This window comes from Cuculus canorus, chromosome 20, assembly GCF_017976375.1.
Source record: "Cuculus canorus isolate bCucCan1 chromosome 20, bCucCan1.pri, whole genome shotgun sequence".
In the NCBI taxonomy this organism is placed as follows: domain Eukaryota; kingdom Metazoa; phylum Chordata; class Aves; order Cuculiformes; family Cuculidae; genus Cuculus; species Cuculus canorus.
The window spans coordinates 6,331,562-6,354,370 of NC_071420.1; the positions used below are offsets into that span (position 1 = coordinate 6,331,562).

Here is a 22,809-nt window from a genome sequence, read left to right on the forward strand (position 1 = left end):
TGAAGCTGTTAAACAGCATTGGCATTGCATTCTCACACAGGAAACTCACACTTCAGACAATGTGCACCTTTTTAGCATTAGTGAAAATTCAAGTTATGTCCTTAGATAACCCATGCTGGCAGATTACCAACGTAACAAGCGAAAGGGAATCAGATCTAAGGAAGTTTCTGGGACCGATAGAACAGGCCACAAGGGGATCAGAAGCAAGAAGTTACTAAGAGAGGCCTGGGATAAACTTTTCCCCCATTCCCTAGAAACATAACCTTCACTGCTGCTGAATCTCAGGATGGCAGAGGAGGGTAGTTTGTTTTTTTACAGATAACTAACCCCTGAAATAATTATTTTTTGTGGCCAAGCTAGCATAACACGTTTTAAGAAAAAAATGCACAAAATTAAGGTACAAGAAGAAATAGAAGTGTACAAAAGATTGCTGAGAGGAAAAGCTGGAAAAGAATGTTGAAAAAAAGAAAACTAAGCAGGCTTCTTGTGTGCTAACATTTATTACACAGAGGATGCAAAGGATGAAATTGGCTTAGTTTGCAGACAGAAAGATTTAGGTTAGATGGCAGGGGGAAAATGCAGAAATATAAGGCCAACTTCAGACTTGAGGCTACCTAGAAAGTTTAGACAGGTCAGACAAACATTTCTAACAACGATCCTGCCTCCAAGCAGAGCAATAAGCCGGGGGACACTCATGAGAACCTTTCTCTGCCTCTTATGAAAGTATATTCCAAAGGCTGGTCTACCCATTCACAAGGTTCCACAAAGGTTTACAGGATTACATGTTTAAGAGTTAATAAAACACATTATCAATTCTATGCTGTTTCTTTGGGGTTTTTTTCCCATCCAAATAGTAATTGTTTGTGAAAGGGCTGACACTAAAGATCTGCTGCCAGGGTTCATGCAAGTTCAGTTCCCATCTGATCATTTTAATGATGCTTGGTGAGAATCTGTTTTTGTGGAATTAACCTCAGCTCTTTGTTCTCTTTCATTATTGGAGTCTGCATCCAAAACTCATAAGCACAGCTTTAAGTCCTTGCATGAAAATGAGGATTGAAATGAATTTGGGATTGATAAAGATTCTTAGAACAAGCCTGTAATATTTTCATTATATTTATCTGGACATCTGTCCTTCCCCTTTGTAGAAGGGGGTTAGAGCTCCAAGTTCTCTTGCATGATGATCCAAGAGCCCGAGATGCAGCAACAAGCTTGGTGACACAATCCAGCCCAAAGATCTCTTCAAGCACTCGGTAGCAGGCACGTGTCTGCTGCACTGCCCTTGGCATGCAATAGTTCTGAGGCAACAGACAGGAAAAAAGGGAGAAATGGATTTGGAACAAAGAGAAAAGGGCACCAATTGTACAAGGAGCAGCAGAACTGCAATAAACCTGGAGACAAATTGGTAGGGTCACATGGAGCTTGAGGCATTCTATAGCCCACCAACCACTTCAGAGAGTCACAAGAGTTCTGGGTGGCTGAGAGCACTCTGGTGGTGCAGGAACATTTGGTAGCTGCTGGAGGCCCTCAGGGCCTTCACTCTGGTTTGGTCCCCATGAGGAACCAGAGGGAATTTGGACTGGATTTCAAGCAGACCTGTTGGTTTAGCTTCCTCCAGAAGAGCTACCTGGATTGCTAGTGTGAAAAAACATAAGCACAATTTGGTATCTGATGCCTGAGTGACTTCAGCACTTGTTATCGGAACAATCAATACTCATTCGGTTGGATACGGAGTTTTCTGGAGCTTATAGCCCTTTCCCATAAGCAGCTCCTTTCTTCGCTGAGCAGTGCTGCCACTTATTGGCGTCTGCGTAAGAGCCTATAGCAGAAAATCATAAATGATCTTTCCTACTATGCCAAATCCTCTGCTTCCATGACCTCCCACTGCCTACAACCCCACCCCATAGGCAGTGTCATACCCTTATGAAGAAAAACGTGTTCCAGGGAGAAAAGAGTTGTTGTGTGAAACAGAGGTAAGAACTATGTTCGTGCAGGAAAGCCCAGCTGCTGGTGAATAAGCCATGAGGTGGAAAAAGCAGTCCTGCAGAGTTTTGCATTGCATGAGGTTTTACTGCTCCCCAAAGCCCAGTCACGCTGCACACCTTGTTGGGAGGGATGGGTCTGGGTGATGGTTTCAAATGGTACAGGAACATATGGCAAGAAATACTAAAGCCCTCACCACATCTTCAGCGAGATTCATGCAAGAAAGGCACAGATTTTTCTTCTGGTTGTGTCAACCAATGTTTTTAAGAGAGATAGATAGTTATTGGTAGATACATTGGGAATAGCCTGCTTGTCCCAGGGAAACTTTGCTTTTACAGGAATATGTATAGTGCTTCTGGACATAGGGGCAAGGACGAGGCTTATTATATCAATGTTGTGTCTGCTGGGAGCTTCTCATTCCAGTTGTTCAAGGTTAGTGAAGTGCACTGAGTGAAAGGTTTTGCTGGAACAACAGAAGCTGCAGGTGGGATGAATGTCACATCCCGGAGTCCTGCAGAACCTAGAGTTTTTTCCTGTAATTCCTGCTCCTCCTGATGTGGGCAGAATTTGACACCTTGCCCTCACATTCTCTTTCTACAAAAAACTAAGATGGAAAGAGAAAATAAGTGGCTTGTTACTTCCTCTCAATGTCTGTGCGACTGTGGTGCCAACAACACTGATGCAAAAGGAAACCATTTTCATTAGTTGTTAAAACAGCAGCAGCCTGTTTTCCTTTGGCTGTAGCCTCCTCCTGCCTCCCACGCAGGAAGGATTCATGCAATATTCCACATAGGCAGAACATGGCCAGTTCCTAGAAGTCCAAATACATGAAATTGTAGACCATTTTAGAAACTATGCCGATCTCAGATTATAAAAATGAGAGGAGACCTGTTTCACATGTAATCCTGGGCTACAGTTCCTGAGTTCTTTTCTTGTCTTTATCCCTGGACTTTTGAATAATCTTTGGCAAAATACATCCTTCCAGTGTGTGCTTCACCTGGAAAACAAAGTTAATGACCTGCAGGTGAAAGACTAGGCGTTGTTAGTGCTTCATGGACAACCTCCTACACAAAATAAAGGTTCCTCTGAATGGGACAATCCCTTACTACTCATTTATAAGTGCACCTGGGTAAATTTTACTATAAGAAAACTAACCACTAGTCCACTATTTCTGTTCTTTTGCACCAAAGCAAACGAGTCAAGTGGCTTCTGAAAGCTGCCGCATCAGTGAGTTGGAGAGAGCGTATTGCATATTGATAGGAGCTCAAGATTTGTTTTATTTACCTTTTCATTGCTAGGGGCTGTAAATGGAACAATTTCTATTTACCAAATACCCTTCCTGGTGCAATAATTTAGAGGATTTCTCAATTAACACATGGAGCTTATGTATAAAAGACAAGAGGTTAAGCAAGACTTCAGTGCCCACTGGACCATCTGGTGAACATTAGGATTGTCAATAAATCACGAAAGCACCAGTTCATCAAGAAAATTCCATTTCAAACCACTGACAGAAAAAAAAAAGGATGGGAAAAAACTCACAAAATTGGTATGTTCATCTTTTACAAAAACAGGAGCATTAAATAACTTTAATCTAATTTCAATTGTTTTATTGGTTCTCTTCTGATGACCACATGGCTTCACATATTGAGTGTTTAGCCCTTTGTCTTGCACAGAAAAGCATTATGAAATAACTTGGTGCATCATCACAGGAGAAGCTCATCTTTTTCCTCTTAGTCTTTCTCCTCACCATGGGTGATAACGTAACAGAGGTTCTTATAGTCAAGATTACCAGAGACATCTGGAGGAAAAGCAGCAAACATCTGGTTGATCTGCCAAGCAAACGGGAGATAAGTGTTAACAAACGTAGGACTGGGGGGCAGCAACATGTGCTGCTTTTCATCCAATCCAATTCAGCTCCCTTCTGCCTTAGTCCATTAACCACCACGGAAAATTCTTCCTTAGCTTCAGTAAAGCTGAAATAGTAGGTAGGACAGAACTAGTAACACAGTTCTGCTAGAATCTCAACAAGTTCTCAGTCAAGAAGAGGTCTCCCTGAAATTCAGGGAAGTCCCGACCAAATAATGCACTACAGTCTGTGCTTCTGTCTGTTCTTGCCACGAACCAACTCCGCTCAATCTCCTCTTCTGAAAATAAAGTTCCTCTAAGTTCCACCCGGCCAGCACAATCCATGTTCAGTCTCACACAAACCACAAAGTCAGTACCTCATTTCGGAGCTCATTTCAGACTTCAAACAAAATAACTCTCAACAGAAATGGCAAACAGTTCACAGTTCCCACCCAAACCCACTTGAACTCCAGTAAATTCCTTGCTCAGCTCACTCTAGGAAAGAACAGCGAGAGATCGGCCACGCTTGCACAGGAATGGAAGTCCAAAGAATCTGTTTGACTTTGATTTAGCCACGGAGCTATTCAGAAGAGATGCTTTGAATTGTTCCTAATTGCTAGAGCTGGCATCAACCTTCTCTCAGTCTGGATTTGAGCTGAATTCATGCATTTAAAGAGGGGCAAATAATAATTGCTGAATGGTGACTGGCGATAGATTCCTACTAAGAATAAAGAAGGTCCTTACCTCTTCTTGACTGAACCGGTCTGCCTGTGTCATAAGCATTTCTTTGATGCTGTTCAAATAAAACGAAATAACCTGATTAAAGGGTGATAATGGCACATGACAATTCAGATGGCAAGATCCCTCCTGAAGTCGCATGAAAGAAAATCTGTGTGACCGCATAAATTAGAGCTGTTAATCCTTACATGATATTGTAAGAGGTTTTCTGTGGGCACCCATCAGTGTCAATGCCTCGCTCTGCCAACTTATTTTGCTTTTGTAACGTTTTATAGAGGTTTAAAATTGTTTAAGGTTATTGCTCTAATTTTGTGTATTACTGTAAGTGATTCTGTATGTTCATCCTAACATAAAATGGTAGGATTTCTGACTTGATGTTTAAAGTCTGGATCGCTTAACAAAATCGAAATAGAGAATATTTTCTGTAAAATCTGAGGATGAAAGGAACAGAGCATGAAATGAGAAAGAGGACTTGAAAGAGAACTCCAACAGCTATTCCGGATCATCATCTGAGAATCCCTTTATTTGCACACAGTCATTCCCAGAGGAGACTGTGAAACTGCATGAGACCTGTTGTATTTCACGGTACAATGTCTTGATCTGGAGTTACAGCAGAGTAACAGGGAGCTTATCCCACACACAATCTGCATCCTAGGCAGTTACATCAAAGAGAATATTTTTAGGGCAGCCCCTCAGCTCATTTGCCCTCTGTTTGCAAGCCCACTGTGGGAAGTGAGGTGAGCGTGTAATTTTTTTACCTACATTTATAGGTGAACAGAAAAGCTGGGAAGAATGGTTGCTGTTTGTAGTCTAACCCCTCTAGGTACAATACCTTTATATTTCACCCAGTTTCTCAGGACCTACACAATGTGCTGGAACATCACCAGAGTGAACTTGAGTGCAGCACAGAAATGTCCTTCTCACTTGCACTCATCCTTTCCCCCTCCTGTAGAAAAATTCCTGTATTAATCTCAAGGTGTTCTTATCCACACTGAAGAGGCAGAGCTGTAGCCTTTTGTTGCTACCAAAGATATTTATACACGATCGGGTTTTTTTCCAGATGAAGAAAACAGATCATAAACTTGTGATAACAGATGAGCAGTTCGGTGTACAAAACCAAAGCTGAAACAAGTAGAGAAACCTAGTTTAGTCTGTAGCTTTGAAAACAGGCTGATTTGTTAAGAATTTGTTGTGGAGAGACCAACGACTCTAGTGGAAAGGGCCCTTTCTGCTTTTTCAAGTGAATATTTAAGACTAACAATTTCCAATCGAAATCAGGCCTGCACAGCAATGCTGCCATCTGAGCGAAATTCTCCTCCTATGGATGCAGATGTTTGGGGGAAACAGTAAAGTTCCCTTTCTATTCCCATACGCCGCGTGTCTTGAGTGAAAAAAGCCACACTGATACAAGTGTAGTTTTGAGGGCAGCGCTCCAGCTGTACTGCCTCATATCTCTGACACGCACATTTTTTTCCATTAAAAGGCTACAACAAAGACATCTCTCAATTTGCATAAGAGGCATCCACACTGCTGAACCTCTTTCTCGTCGTGAAGTGCTTGTTTGGAAGGACAGAAAGGGAAAACTGAAAAAAAAAGAAGTTTCTGGGTAACGAAGGGCTTTTCCCACAACGACAAGAGTGAAAATACCCACGCAAGTTTGGGAAATGCTCTGAAGTCAAAGAGTTTGAGCTATTGTGTATATATTTTCCTGCGTTACTGTACCATTCTCTCAACTTAGCAAAGCCCTTCCTCATCTGTTTCTTTCGCATCGCTGTTTCTGTTTCGTTAGGAGGCTGTTTGCTGTGCGGCAGCATTCTGTTGAGTGGAATTCTCAAATCATCAGTGGGTGCAAGAGTAGAGAGATCGTTCAGCAGGAATTGATTATGGGCTATGTGCGCACTGAGGCAAATGGCATTAGCGAAGGTAAATTGGATACGGGAAGGGGCTTGGTGAACAGAGGGAAGCATTTACCCCAGTTCTGTCCAAAGTCACAAATAAACTTCATCACAAAGAGGACTGAATTAAAAAGAGATCTGGGTACTTTGTGTCTTCTATTCACATGCTTAAAGTATTTAGGGGAAAAGAAAAGATCAAATATCTAATTATGATCTTCTGATGTGCAGCCCAATAGGCTCTGGCACACTCCTAAGGAAGGAGGACTGAGTTGAGGACTAGGCACATTTCCCATTATTTACTTCACAGGGAAGTGAAGACTCACAGTTTCCAAAGCTGGAGATTGTGCACCTTTTTCTTTGTGTATCTTGTTCTGTTTTTAAAAGAGTAGTTGCTTAAAAGAAAATAATCAAAGTCTCCTTGGGCAAATAAAAAATCCATTTGCCTTGAGGTGGGAGTCTAAATATTACCTCTCGTCCTGGCTAAGGTCAGTTCCTTTTGCGGTCAGAAATGCTTTGTTGCATTCCTATATTTTTGAAACCCTTTTTGAAATTATCTGTGAAATCTCTGGGATGTTCTGGTTTTCCACTGGGTTTGTCCTTTCTACGGTGCTGCCTTGGAGGAAAATAGGTGAGTTGAGATGAGCAGTGCTCTGCAGCTCTGCTGGGAAACATCTCTAGCCCAGCCAAACCCATCTCCAGAGGTCCAGAAGGGATGTGAGCTCCCCGGGTCCATTTTCATCTGGTACAAATCTGCAGAGATTTGTTGGCATCAGCATACGGCACAGTTGATGTTGGCCTGACTCACTTTGTCCAGTGAATGGCATTCAGAACTGAATCATCGACCCTTTCCAAATGCTACGCCAGTTGACACCAGCTGAGAATCTGACCTAAAGCATTTCCTCTTTCTGACATCAGGCTATAGGAAGGGGTTTACATGTGGCATAGAGATGCAGACAAAGTCTGTCATTGAATTTGGAAGTAAGTTTTGAACTCCTGGAGCTTCTGGAAAGGTTAGAAGGCTCCATCCCAGTACCCATCAGATGGACCGAGTGAGTCATTTCCAGACTAGAGGTGAAAACACACAGAGGGAAGAGACATAAAAATCCCCAGAAGGATGTTAATCCATGAATGTAAAAAGAAGTTCTGATTAAAAGGTCAACGTGGCTGGTTTTGGAAAGACACATTCCAAGATTTTTTAATATGGAAAAACATTATTCATTAACATTAACTGTCATATTGAAACGGCTGTGTGAGCCAGCATAAAAATTATTTCAAAACCTTCAAATATCTAAAGTTTGGAAGCATATGAATAGAAATTGAACCTCAAAGACATTCACGGAATTGATTTAATGGTTTGTTCTGTAATGATCAACATTACCCTCGGGTCTAATAAGTAAAAGCATCATGCTCTGTTGTGGTGATGAACTAAAACAATTGTCTAATGTTAGCAGTGCAGTGGGGGTGGGGACAAGGTTGCCCTTTTCCATCAAGTTAAAATAAAAGTATTTCTCTCTCATCTTCATGTCGGAGTGTGATTCTGCATTCCTGATTTGCCCCAAACTCCAACCGGCTTCCAGCATCCAAGGAATGCAGAACCGAACAGAGGGTGGCAAACTGCAGATTTTATATGCAGGGTATCGTTATGGATAGTGGTGGGAAATAGAACATTTCTGTGTTATCAGAAGGTTGTATTTCATGGTTGTGACTTCACCACTGTGTGATCTGGCCTCCTTGGCAAGAGGCTACATTTTATTCTGATTATTTGAGTCACTTCTGATGCTATTTCTCTGACTGTTCTTCCCAAGCTGTTTCGATAATGCTAACCCCAAAACAATCTGGATGATGGTTAGTCCTCCGCTCCTTCTGATTGCTTGCTACATCCACTGGTGGTTTAATTAATTTGCAAGATTTTTAGTGAAAAGACTGTCTCTGCTTTTCTCTTGCACATTGCTCACCAGCACAGGACTCTCACACCTGCTGGGGTACTGTCAGAGAAAAGCAGGGAAGGAAATACTCTTAGAGAATTTTGTATTTCAACCAAATTCCCAAGCCATAGACAAGTGCAGATAATGTCACAGAAGACTTCACCACAGAGGCTCTGGTGACAGGCTTAGTTTCATTTGCTGTATTAGCAAAAATCCTTGATGCAAATACAATTTTGTACCTCATGGTTCCCTAATAAACTCCCCGTATATGTTGGGCTTTATAAAATCGAACTGAAATGGCTGCTGCAGTAAAAGAATAGACCTTAAACTCACCAAGGAATTTAAGCACATCCGTAAATCTAGGCACATAACACATTCCACAGGAGCCATAGGTCAGATCTCCTCATGCCCTGCCCTAATCTGACATCGTTTGTCTCATTTACCTGAAGGCCTGTTTACACCATTCAGGCAGCGCAGTAAGGATTTACATTTGTGCAATTAGCACTTTAAGTCCTTTTCCCATGCTTTGTGGGTGTAACAGGTTATGAATACAAATCAGGTCCTCCCTCCTTATTTAACAAACAACCATATTGACAATAATTGCCGTATTATTAATAACATAGTTTGGGTTCACTCCCACCATATCTAGAGGAATTTTACAGCCAAGCTTTGTCTGGAAGCAGAAGGCTCAAACAGTAAACGCATAACAAGGAAAATGTCCTCACTAAAACCATGTCGCAGAGTTAATTTAATTGATCTTTTTTTGAAAAGGGGACTAGCTTTCCCGTTTTAGTCGAGCACTCTGAGAGCTGGGCACCAGACATTCCTTTTAATTTTACATATGGAGCTAATCTACAAAGAGTCATGTGTTGATTTATATCCAGACCTTCAAAAAAGGCTATCTAATGGCCTACATGTGATTATGTTTCCGTTGCTTCTTGCAGTGTCTGAAGACAATAATATTTCTTTTTGGTACACAAATACATTCATACAACAGTCCAGTCCTTCAACTCTGGCTTACAAAGCTAAATGTTTCTGTGCCTGACAGTCCCTCTGTCTCCTAAAACACTGTGAAAAATACAGCTTTTAAGCAGTTCTTTAAACTTTTGCTATTGTTATTATTGTTATTAGTATTATTGTTGTTGTTATCATTATCATTATTGGATTTGAAATACACTTACTAGTCTGCCTTTATGTGGCCTTTTCCTTCTGGGTCAAAAATCTTAAAAGCATTCAGAATGGTTTCTTCTGGATCCGTGCCTAAAATTAATGAAATATAATTTAGAAGCCTGGATTTATTTCTATAGCTGCCGAATCCTTGCTAAGCAGTTGCATTCACTTGGAAACAGTGCAAAATGGAGAAGTCTGCAGTTGCAGGTTTGAAGACAAAGGTTCCTTAAGTCGGCAGCATTTGTCATGTCAGATAAACAATAGAGGTGAATAGTTCAGTGCTCAGAAGCTTAAAAATAATAACTCATATCTATTCTATGTCTGCAGGAGAGAAAACTTCCAGGAACTGGTCTACAATATCAGTACCCAGAGGATTAATGGCTTTCAGAAATGAAAATATAACAAACTGTTTCCCTCACCAGCTTACTTTAATCTTGTACTGTACGTTCCTTGTAAAAACACATTTTTATGTTACTTGTCCTTTACTATATAGAGGAGAGGTAATGTCCCTCACTAAAGGAAACTGAGCCCATCATAAGATCAGAATGTTGATGGAATGCAATGGAAACAGGATGATCGATGTACAACGGTTATTTGCACTCATGTTCTGTAGTGCACTTCCAGTTAAGTGTCTCTTCATTAAGTGTTACTTATAGAAATAGATGGTTTAAAGCATTAGACTGTGGCTCAAATATTTTGCTGCTGCTCTTAGCTGGGTCACAGACTTTCAATATAACTTTAATTTCCCTACTCCTCTGTTCCCTGCAGTAAAATTATTGTAATAGTCTTCCTTTTCTTCCATCCTTTATCTATCCCATTTATTTAGACTGGAAAACATTTGGGTCAGGAACCAGGTTTCACAGTGCCTTAATCTTGGCTGGGGTCTGTCTATTTTGTAATGCTGCAGCTTCTCAGTGTACCCCCTGACAGTCAGTTAAATCACAGCATACCCCATATACCCTCTTTCTGACCATCCCCCAGTATTTCTAAATATGACGGTGCTATATGTAATACAAATCATTACTTATAACTATAGGAAACCAAATTTCCAACCAGGTAGACTGACCCATGAGTAACGAACTAAGTTGGGATGCTGGAATGTTGAAAGAGCAATTAGGAAAAGGTAATAACACCAAGAATTGCAGTTTAAAAGTTTGGCACAGACAGAACCAGAACAGAACCCAGTCCTGGTTCCCTGCTTTAATGGTTACATACACTCCTGATGCCTTCCTAGTTTAGTTTGTTTAGAGGGTTTCACAAGAATTAGTAGCATCTTCGTGTATGTAATCATGAATAGATCTAAGCCTACGTTTCCTTGCCATATACTGGGTTTTTCTTTCCGAGCTGTAGGCAATGTATTCAAGCTCCAGCAAATATATGATCGATACAAAGAGCATCGGTATTTAATGAGTGTTTTGATCATCTCATGAAGAGAAACGTCTTCCAGCTCCAAGAGAACGTCTGCATTTTAAGTAGCCGCCACTGTGGGGGGGCATTGTTTTTTTCCTTACTGTGTTTTACATTTTCTACTCTGTCATATCCTTGGACTTTGGCTTTGAAGAGAAGCAATGCAGCAGGCATTCTTTATTGATTAGCTGGTAAATAAAGTGGTTTCTTTGATGTGCGGCATCTCTGTTTTCTGTACAAATTGTATTATTCTGACTCCCTGTAGAAACAGTTCCATGTGGTTGGCATTAACATAAACCGAGTTTTGTTAGCTGTTCATCTGGCATCATAATCTCAATATACAAAGCTAAAGCTCGTCCCAAAAATCCCAGCTTCCCCTTTATGACAGAAATCAATTATAGCACAACAAATTTTACTTAGAAAGCACCTTTCACCAAATTCTCTGAGTGGTACTTAGCTAATAAAGAGTGTTGCAAAATTGCCGTATCCACTTCCTCTAGCCCTTTTTCCCTTTCTAATTGCACTACAAAGGCTCTTCATCCCAATTAGTTTTGATTGGGAATTTGCAGTCTTTTGGCTCTGCTTCCTCTGCATGACAAACCCAACCAGAAGGGCATGACAAGCACAGCTGTGATTTTCCCTTCACCAAATGGAAATTAAAATCAGCCTTCTCCTCTCCTGGTAGCCAACAGGAAACCTGCAGACAAGAGAGGTTCGCTCTGCCATTCACCTTCCTGTGCTGGCTCTGGTTTCAGGCCACACAGTTGGCAGGGCCAGATTCTTTGCTAGATTCAGCAACCAAAGGAGGGAAGCTTATATAAGAGCCAGAGTCCAGCAGCACTACAATAAACATTTTTAAGAAGATGAGATCAGATTTTTCCATTTTTCTGTTCATTAGTCATCCTAACAAACCTCTGGGATGTGCTTGGCTGAGGCCAACCTTGCTTTGAAGGTCAAGGCTTTCACCTTTCTCTAATGCATATAGGAAGACGACGAGGTTTCTCTTGGCCTCACACTCCCACTCTTGTGGTCTCTAGCCGCTAACGGTATAACAGAGACAACTAAATCACGAACTCCCACAACGAATTTAGTACCCACCTTTTCTGAACTCCCAGCAGTGATCCCTCTATATTCGGTGGCAATGGGCAAAGTCCCATTCCCTTATCACTGCAAATCCACTGATATTCAATTATTTCAATTTATCCACTCCATCAAGAGTTACTCAGAGAAATCTTCATCCAATGGCAATATCACTATTGACTTCAAGTGAAACCAAGCCTGGGCCACTGAGTTACAACTCACGCAGAAAATAAGGGAAGGCCATGTTACTTCTTTGTGCCTTGCAGTTGCAAGGATGATGCAGAGGTCGTGTTTGCATAATGAGCCAAAGGAGTGCAGAAAGGGTTTTTTTGTAGAAATACTGAAAATAGTTTTAATCCAGCTAAGACAGGGAATGATACCCCATACAGCGCGAGCAACAGGATCGTACTGATGGTGAATAACTCATCTGTGCTGTGCTCCAGGCTGACGTGGTTTCATTACTTTCTGGACCTGAACTTAGCACTTTCGTGTTAGCTTATGTAACCTGAAATCACACCTTTGAATTGTCCTCTGGACCATCCCTTAGCCTTTTCATACTTCAGCTCTGTCTGCAAAAAACAAGATCACTCCTTGCCTTTAAGCATTGTTTTGTGGATACGTTATTATAATTTGCAAGGTGCTGCGATATTTCATGCTGAGGATCTCTGACAGATACCTCTCCAACCCCCCAAAGGTACTTACCTTTCAGCTTTTCCCCAAACATAGTAAGGAAGACAGTGAAGTTAATAGGACCTGGCGCCTCTTTCACCATTTCTTCAAGCTCTTCATTCTTGACATTCAGACGACCTGCAGCAGAGATCATTTTTCATAATAAATCAGAAATTGTGTTTCAAAACCGATTCCCGTTAATCTCCTCCCACTGGGGAGCTCTGGGCTCTGTGCAACTTTGCTAATAACATGGTGGACCGCAACTCCAGAATGCCCGAGTGTAAAACAAATGAGCAGAGCTGGCTCTAAGATCAAAGGGTGACTGAAGTAAGAAAGGCAAACAACAGGAACGTGGCCGTGAGTGGACAAAAAAGGGGCACTTCCAAATAAATTGTTTTTCTTTTCTATTTTTTTTTTTATTTACCCCAGGTAAAATACAGGCCGCACTGATACTGATACAGCAGAGTTCAAAGAGACTGAAGTGAATCCAGGGTCTCAGTCTTTGCCCTCCTGTATTCTGAGATGCCTTTCTGTGTAGAGGGCAAATGAATGAATTGAGTAGTCGTACCCCTTCCCCATCCTCGTGTGGTTCTATTGATGTGAATTTAGATCTGGCAACCCCACTTAAATGCAGTGGTAATTAGCTGTGACTGTACTTTACAGGCATTGAAGGGCTTCACTGAACAGGAAATATACCAGAATTTGGCCTCAAGAAATAAATATTTCAGGGTAACGGTAGCTACAGGCCAAAGTTTGCAAACCTCATTGTCACAATAAAGAGTTCAGGAGCTTCTGCTCTTTGCACTGACTTTTGCTGGTGTCTGATTCCACCTCAGGGAGCACTAAAGATTCTTATCAAACTCTTTTAAATAAGATCCAGATGGCAAAAGCCCAAATGCCTACATCACTGTTCAAGCCTCTAATGTTGCAACAAGGATACAACTTCAAGTTTGGGATCATGAGCATTTTGATCTTTCCTTTCCTTGGGAAGATTTTCTTTAATCTGTTTGATATTACCAGGGTTGTGATGTGCATGGAATGGACAATACCTAATCTCATGACATGCACATTCCACTCCACCGAAGAGCACAACAGCACAGAACCTCACAAGAAGTCTTCCTACTTCTGTGTGGGCGGAGAGGCAGCTCGTCCATGACAACAACATTAATTGGTAGATATTGCATGGACCATAGATGAAAAAGGTGCATCCTGTGAAGCCTGAGTTCAGAGGCAAATCAGAAATGCTTGGCATGGACCCCTGCTTGGGTGGGCTTTTATGAAAGAGTTGTAGGGGAGGGATCCATGCCTTTGGAGAGCGGCCAGCTGCACAGCTCTGTGGCACCCGGCAGCAAGTCCCAGAGAGACCTCCATTTTGCTTCTGAAAGAGGCCACTCAGGAGACTTTCCAGCTGGAGCTACGGCGAAAGATAGCACCTTCCATAAAGGAGGAAGATCAAACCAAACAGGTTTCATTTTCTCCCCTGTGTATCTTTTTACTTCCCCTGCTGTATTTCTAAAACAAGCTTCTTTTACATGCTTGAAATTTAAATGGCATTTCTTTTAAGTATTTAATTATTGCTACCAGTTTACCTAGAGCAGCAAATGTGTCTCTCAAGTCTGCTTTGTCAATAAAGCCATCTCTGTTCTGATCCATGATGGTAAAAGCCTGTCAGAAGAAAAAAGGAGTATTTATTGCCATTGCTGTGCTGCACTGGACGATGCTACCATCACACAAACCAGTCCGGGGGGCATTGTATGCATACTGTAAAGAAGAATATTTAACTTCATTTGATTATCCACATCACGCCACGTCATTGCACTTTCCTCACTATCAACACATTACTGTATCTTGGCAAGGGGCTTAATTAAACCCACCCAAACTTCTTCATACTAAATTAATGCTCAGTGCAGTGTGTAGCTGGGCTGAAGCCAATGCTGGCAGCTCCAGCCACTCAGCCCTTAACCCATAAAAGTTTGAATTAGGGAGGCTTTAGCGAGGGAGGATTTAGTCAGTGGTTACTCTGTGTGTTCTGTACCTTTCCCATACCTCATTCCTTAGTGTAGCTATCATAATCTGTAAAACATTTCATTACCTTAGATCAAGCTACAGTCAGTTTCTTCTGGGCCTCAAATTCACCCTCCTTAAAGAAATAGCTGCATTTTCAGAAGTACAGAGGCATATAACTATCGCAGTAGTATTTATGCAAAGCTTTTTCCCTTTCCAATAAATTGTATCTTCCGGCTCTACTCTGTGCTCTGACTGACCTTGATGTGTTGGCCTTAAATAGTCCTTGTCAGGCAAAATTTAACTTCTGATAAAAAAGAACAGTCATTTTTCTGTTTTCACCCAACGTGAAATTTATGTTCTCTAATCATTAGTCACCAAGCCAGCTAAGTGTTCAGCTCTCTATTTACCTATTTGCATGCCTGTCTATTCACTGCCATCACACTCTGAATGTTTCACTGATTTTGAAAAATTGCAATGACCTGAAATCCCCCTGGTCATACTGTGGGGAATCTCAGTACAACTGGGAATCTCTTTGAAGCTGTTTGTCTGTCCGACTTGCACATCAATATGAGAGTGGATCTTTACAATGACCAGGAGTTATTCTTGCTTCTGCATCATTACGAAAGACCGCGTTCCCCTGAGAATACACCTCGTCTGGTGCAGCTGCAGTAACCTGCAGAGTTTTAAATTCTACTGCTCTACAGGGTGCGCTTCCTTTCATGACCGTATTATAGCAACAGATCTTCATGGAGTTTCACCTCCACTTTTTCACAAAGCCCCACTGCTCACGTTCGCCTGCCCATATGATTGCTTGCAATGTGCATGTTCATAACCCTTCTTTTACCTTCCAAGCCGCCACTTCATAAAAAGTGAAGCCAAACCCCTCAGAGTTGCTACCCCTCCTTTTGGAGGGGCTTGTTTTAAGTGGTAAGCCCCATAGTTTGGAGGAGAAAGAGAAGAAAATACGAGGAGCAAAGCAGAGCCCAGCAAGCTCACAGAAGACGGGAAGAGCATTAGGTATTTATTGCAATGGGTGAACTCAAAGTAATGTCATAACAGCAATGCTGAAACATTTTCTGGTGGGCTGATTAAAATCTTGAGATAAAAAGGTTCTGATCAGAAACAGCTTTTCAGAAATGCTTGTCCCAAGTCCGCAGTCTTTAGACACAACATGGTCTTGGTTTTATTGGACCACTCCACTGCCTCATGCTTTTGCCACTATTCTGCCACCACCCTCCAAGAAATGCTCTTGTCTTTTTTAGAAGAGATCAAATACAGCATTCTAAGCAGTTCTTTCTGTTGGGGCATCTTCAAATAGTGGTCCTCAGAGAAAATAAAACTGGAGGTTACAGGATATAGAGAAGAGGAGGGAGAATAGTGTGAAATGTTCCCATTTAGTCTGGGGAAAGGTTAGTGGCTTCAGTTCATTTACCTGGGCCACTTTCACAGCCCTTTGTATGGGTTTTTAGTCTCATTCACCACTGAGCTCTACTGGTGGGATCCTCATGAAAAGTAAGGTTGAAAGTCACACGCTCAGAATGAGAGAGTCACCATTTATCACATTGGAAATTGCTTTGCAGATGTGAGTTAGCAAAAAAAAGGGAGAAAAAATGAATCATTCAAAATGACAAACCAGTGCAAAATGTGCTGGTCTCACGGACAAGCTGGAATGTCCACTCAGAAAAAGAGAAGAAGAAAATTTGTCTTTAACACGCTTCAGCTTTTATGCCAGCCCATTAGATTTGCCTCCTCACAGGTAACTGGTCATAGAATCTACAATGCATGGTAATAACAAACTCCTTGGGAGTAAAAAGATGCTTATTTAGTTAATCTCAACATGTTGTTTTGTTTTATTCACATTCATGGAGAAAGCTGGCTGAGGGCTCCTTGATATTTTTGTTTCTAGTTTGTGGGCAGTATTAGAAGGGCACAGAAGAATATTTTCTGTTGCTGTTGTGGAACAGTCTGCTAATTAAAGCCTTGGTTCAATAAGGCGTCTGTATTCAGGACAATACTTAAGCACGTAAGACTATCCTTATTTAAAATACCACTGAAACTTAACTTTAAACATGTGCTCAAGTGGTTTCCTGAATTGGGGCTAAAGTGGATGAGATGATAATTTTCCTTTATTTGGGTGCAGGGGCTTACGGGCTTTTTAAATAAGTCTGGAGCTTGAAACAGGACAGAGAGGGAGGGACAGAAAGAAGGAAAGAAGGAATGAAAGCAAGAATGAAGGAAAGAACAAACAAACACACAAGGAAAATGATATACTAGCCAAAACCACAGAGATGATTCAGAAAACAACCGTGTGTTCTATGAAAGCAGATGGAGAATTGAATAAGGATTACAAACAAAACCTATGTTATTCATTAGCAATGACAGGAGACCGTAGAGAACAACAGAATAGTGACCGACCTCTTTGAACTCCTGGATCTGGGTTTGTTCAAACATAGAGAACACATTGGAACCACCTTCTATCTTCTTCTTTGCCTTTTTTGGAGCCTGCAATATGAACAGATAGATCAACTATATATTACCTTTTCTGTTAAGTGCCCATGAAAGCAAATCCATCTTTGACTGAAGGTAAAATATATACAGTCAAGTAATACAAGAGGACAGTATTTTGTTATGTCCATGTTTTAAATTCAATCATGTACACATTTATATACATATACATTTATATAAGGGATAAATAATGCAGCTTTAGTAACAGATGGATCTCTTGATGAGCCTTTTGACCATTCTCTTGCTCTGGCCCACACCTGACAGCTCAGATAAAGAAGGACATCTTGTCACTGTGCTCCCTTAAAAAAGGCGAGGGACCTAAAATGTGGCTCTGAATATCACAGCTGGGCCACTGCTTGTTTCACCGAAGAGCTGCCCATTCCCTCGGCAGAGTCCCCTACGCCCGACTGTATGACGAAGGAGGCTGCTCCCCCTCCTGCGGTGGCTTTCCAGAGCTCTGTGAGCTTATGGTCTCACTGGGAGATGTAAGCTAATATTCCCAACGTGCTGTTGACACAGGCAGTTCAGGTAATGGCTACAGGTACAGCTTCTTCCCAGTTTCCGTGCAGGGAGAGGCAGCCAGACCCAAACTGAGGGCTTGTATGAAGACTCAGTTCAGGAACTGTGAAGGGAAATTATGTCATTTCCTACTCACACAGAAACGTTTGGAGGTCTGCTCTGTCTGGACCAACACTGCCTGAACAGACTCTTCCTATGTAGGAACACTTTCTGCACTCGGAGGACAGGCTTACACCTATGATCCTGCATCGTATCGTCTTACTAGCCCATATAATTTTAATACTCAAGATAGTCATCTTAAATAAAAGGGTGGGCCTGTTTTTTATCACTGTTCTGTAGGCTGAGGCAGAGAAAAGCTGGGGAAAGAGCTACAATGGTATCCAAGAACTAATACTCACTAAAAATCAGTCTGAATTAGACTTCATTATGTATCTCTGAATAAGGGCCTGAGCAGCTCGCCTAAGACAGTACAGTTTTTGTCCTGCTACAAAGAATAAAATCTGTGATTCTTGAGGATTACAGAACTGTTTTAACCACAGCATTATCCTTACTTGGGGCAGGATAATGAGCTACATCGTCTTTTGAGTTCCCTTCCAGGCAGATTTTATTTTTCTTAATCATTTTTACTTTTAAACTTCATCATCACAGTCCCACCTGGCTCTCTTGTCACGGAAAATTAGTCTGATTTAGTTTGGGCTATTCTGCATGAAACAGAAGGCAACTTCCACTGTCTCCTTTCATCAAAATAAAAAAGCCTGTGAAAGTTCAAATTCAATACAGATTTCAAATATCCTGAGGAGCAGAGCAGCTCAAGGAAATATTCCCACTTGACTCTGTTTGAAGTCTACATTGTCTGATCAATTTAATTTGCCAGGCAGATTTCTGCACTCAGCCACCCTGGTTTAGATCCCAGGTTGAAAATTAGGGCTGAGGTAGACACACACACTCATACCCGCACACCAGATCTGTCAAGCTCCAATCAGTTAATGCAAAGCACTAAAAACTGGAAATAGGAATGGAAATTAAAAGAAAAATATATTGGTAGTGAGGATAAAATTTAGGAGAGAATGCCACCACAGCATGGAAAAAAAAGTGAATAAGTGGAACATTTAATGAATGTAGAAATATTGATTTTGGAATAAACAGATTCCCTCCTCCTCCTACACATGAACTAAGTGTTATTTTGAGCAGTAATGGGCAACCTTCCATGTAACGTGAGGTGCCTGGTGGAGGTTTTCAACACTTCCAGATCGAATGGAAATATTAAGAACAATCCTTCATATTTACATGTATTTGTTCCCCAAGCTAAAAAGAAAGCAGATGTTACCCAACGGAGTGTGTTGCAAGCTGTCCGGGGGAACTGACCATAGGGAACAAGGCTGGCCTCGGTGTTTTCAGATGGAACTCATGCAGTGGTCAAAGACTAGTTATCCAGAGAACAATCACCGGACCGGGAGAAATTCACCCTAGCATGATATTGTTCAGTGTTACTCTCTGATTAGTCATCTCCAAGGATGATAAAGGAGATCAATGTCCATGTTGCTCAATCTATGTTTAGTTTTCCTGCTGAAGCCCTGGGTGTGGATACTATTTATGATCCGCTCCCTTATGGAATGTGGCTGAGATGACCAATACATTTCCCAGGGGCCAGTGAACAGCTGTTGGACAGGAATGCGTTTCCATCACCCGTTTCAAGATAAGTTGCTTGGCATCAAACATACAGAGCATCTTGGATTTGTAATCTCTTGGGGTTTGAGTACGCAGTATTGGGAATGTAGTTTATCTGCTCTGAAAGGCCAGGAAGCGCACAATCACATAAAGAAACCGCACCTTGACTTCATATGACTGGTGGGTATGTGGGCGCTATGAAGAGGAAGGTTGAGAGATAAGTAGGTGGAGCAGGAACAGAATCCAGCACATTGTCACTGTCTTTCTGGTGGGTAAGTCACATTAAAAGGCAGCTCCAGGAGAACAGAAATAGGTCTGTGCCGCTGCCTGACAACTCTAAACTCTTCAGCATTTTTTAATGAACAGAATCAGGATTCTGACTCTGGGGTATCTCTCTGAAAGAACGGCACGGCAAAAAGCACAACAGAGACCTCAGCAAACATGTAGTTTCTAAGCTGTCAAGGATTTAGGAGGTGACCTACAGAGGAGCAAGCGGGTGACTGGCACATCGCTCTGTCTGCCTTGATTTCCCCATTTGTAAAACGTGCCGAGCTGCACTTTGCAAAGCTAGCTGCTCTATCTTTGCAACATGTGCTTTGAGACTGACATACAAAACGTGCCAGATGAGAAACTGAAGAGCTGAGGGTCCCCTGGGCTCGGATTCTGAGGCCTCAATAGCACAGCAGTGGGAAGAATGTTGCAACAAATGAACAAGCCTATTAATATTCCAGCCTGAGTGTATTAATCATCCCATTGTGAAGAAAACAACACTTCACTTTAGAAGAGGAACCGCAGGGTTGTCATATATCACTCATTTGTCTTACTCGTGTTATCGCTCTCTCAATTAGCCTGGATTTTAAAGGGTCTTTTTTTGTTGTTGTTTGATTTAGAAGCTTTAAATGAAAAAATGGAGCCATACCAAGATCTGGTCCCAAGAAAACTCTGCTGAACCAGGCATTTGCTTTGAGCTGAGTTTCCCTCACTGAGGTTCGTTATATTTCTCCTCTCTGGCAATGTCAGGGAGGCAGAGAGAACAAGGAGAGCGCAGTGACATGGGCAGACAGAACCCCTCCCCAGGCATTTGGGGTAAATGGGCAGCAATCTGCCATAAGCCATCCTTTTGGTTTGATCTGGGGGTGGTGTCAGTTCCCTGTTTAGTCCACCATGCCCTAAACACTCAGAAAATTCTCTAAATAACAAAAGATAACCCAGCTTGACACTTCCTGGCAGCCCAAGTTAAAATACAAGCAGGAACACTTCCCCACTCAGCAACTTATTCTGTTCTCTTTTAATTTTTTACCAAAGCAGACACCAATGGATGCGTAGATTCTTCTGGGAGGGAGTCATTCTGACAAAACCAGCGGCAAACACTATGAAGAGCCTGATTCTGTTCTTTTGTACCGGTATGCCAAACTAGACCTAAGATACTACCAGTTTTAAATCAAACTGTTTCACAGTTACACTTCCTTCCTCTGCAACTACGTCCATGACTACAGAAAAGGCAGAACCATCCATCATCTTACTCAGATTCTGTCCCCTACTGTGATCCACAGTACAACGTTAACTCTGAATTACTATTACTTTTTCATCCATCACACTCTCTCCTTGTTTTTCATCCACTCTGGGATTTCAGTGCTGACATTTCCTGTCTTTGAGTTTTTGTTATCATTGAATCCAGATCCTCAATCAAAACTTACATCTCAGGGATTTTTGCAGCACTGGACAGGATTTCTGTTGATTACTGTCTTGGAAGTTTGCTCTGCTGAGATAATTAACACCGCATCTGCACCAAAGATCCCAGCTATGGACAAGCCACCCATTTACAGTGTGATTCTGGTCCGTTTCACGGCAGGTGAGCAGCATAAGGCCAACCCAAGTGCATGCCTTTAAGGGAACAGTCTAGAGGAGTAAGTAACATAAACTTCTCTAAGGGCACAATTTGCATTTCAAACAGGCAACAGCCTCAGATCATTCAAATAAAAACCCACGTTATCAGAACTGAGAAACAGAAGAACTCTTTATTACCCACTCTGCACTCAACAAACAGGTCCCTCCCTTCTCCTCCTCACTCCATTTCATACATGGTCCCAGCCTCCCACACACTCAGACACACACACCTTTGATCCCTGCTAGATACAGAAATCCGTTGGACTGCATCCTCCCTGCCTCACACTCCCATACTCTAAAGCATTCGCCTTTGCCCCACATAAAATCCCTCCCCAACCAGAGTCTCTTTCTTCCTCTTGCAGAGATATACAGACACTGGATGATTTCAGAACAGTAGATCACCTCTCCAACCACAGACTGCTCAGCCTCTGTGACCCAGAATTCCCCAGCAGCTTTTCCCATCCTGCAAATATTCTTCTCTGGCATTTACATCACCTCCTTCATGTAAACGCATGAACAGTCACCCTCTGCCTGCGCGGTCCCCTGTGCTCACAGACACACGTGAGTACACACACTGACACACGCAGATGCGTGTGAAAACACTTCACCAGTGAAACAACTGGCCGCGTTTCCAGCTGGTGAAATCAGCCTTGTTCTGCTGAGGTCAGTGCTTGTCTCGGTACAGGTGGCACATTCCAGACAGCTAAGCAGGCTGCAGAACACATTTGATCAGAATGCAATCTATTTTTGGGTACACAGCTCCTTTTCACGCATAGAATTTGCTATAAGGTGTCACTCGAACTGAATAAACACAGGGATCTTTTGAGAATATGAAATAGGCTTCCCTCTCCTTCCTCCTGCCTTCTCTTCTTCTCTTCCGCCCTTCCGTCAGCACAGAGCAGAGAGACATCACAGACCCAACTTCATTGAAATTCCCAGGAATTAAGGGAGAATAGTCAACAGTTCTCAGAACTCCATTCCACAGCACTTGTGTGGTCTGCTCTTGTTAGAAAAATTATCTCCCTGAACCCTGCCTCGCTCGCTCCCGTCAGCCCTGTGTGTCAGAGCCTGGTAGCACTGCCTGACTTGTAATTATTTTTTACTATGCTGCTTTGTCTGCACTAATCCTTTGAAAGTAGCTTTACTGCACATCTGAAATATTATGATGCTATAAAACCTCTGTAATATTTATAAATCCCTTAAGACATCATAAAGAGAGAAAAAAAACTCCCCACAGAGTTCATCTAGCATAATTACATATACATTTCCCTCTGATTAATAAAAAATGATCACTTCCTTATGTAAAGATATTCTTCAGCTTTCTTTCATTAAGGCTATTTTTTTCTTTCCATTTTAAATCTGTTTCATGTGTCCCTGTACAGTAAGGTACCTCAGAAGATATTTTCCCAAAACAAAAGGCACAGTGAAAAGAACCACCACAGAGAATCGTCAGTCGAATGGGGAGCGAGGAGACAGGACAGATTCTCGCTATCTTTTCGTATCTCTAACTTCAG

At 41.9% G+C, this 22,809-nt stretch overlaps 1 protein-coding gene across 2 annotated transcripts in view; it reads right to left on the minus strand.

Annotated features, from left to right (window-relative positions):
• Window positions 1–3,198: 3,198 nt before the first annotated feature.
• The window catches only part of MYL10 (myosin light chain 10), a 44,285-nt gene continuing 24,674 nt past the window's right edge, over window positions 3,199–22,809 (minus strand). The window contains exons 2-7 of one of the 2 annotated variants that reach the window (XM_054085445.1): window positions 17,132–17,218; window positions 14,299–14,374; window positions 12,743–12,847; window positions 9,565–9,643; window positions 4,570–4,618; window positions 3,199–3,809 (exon numbers count right to left, since the gene is read on the minus strand). In XM_054085445.1, the coding sequence (XP_053941420.1) occupies window positions 3,711–3,809; window positions 4,570–4,618; window positions 9,565–9,643; window positions 12,743–12,847; window positions 14,299–14,374; window positions 17,132–17,167 (444 nt within the window). In that variant the 5' untranslated portion in view covers window positions 17,168–17,218 and the 3' untranslated portion in view covers window positions 3,199–3,710. The remainder of the gene's footprint in view (window positions 3,810–4,569; window positions 4,619–9,564; window positions 9,644–12,742; window positions 12,848–14,298; window positions 14,375–17,131; window positions 17,219–22,809) is intronic. The other variant, XM_009560172.2, reaches the window with a different exon arrangement.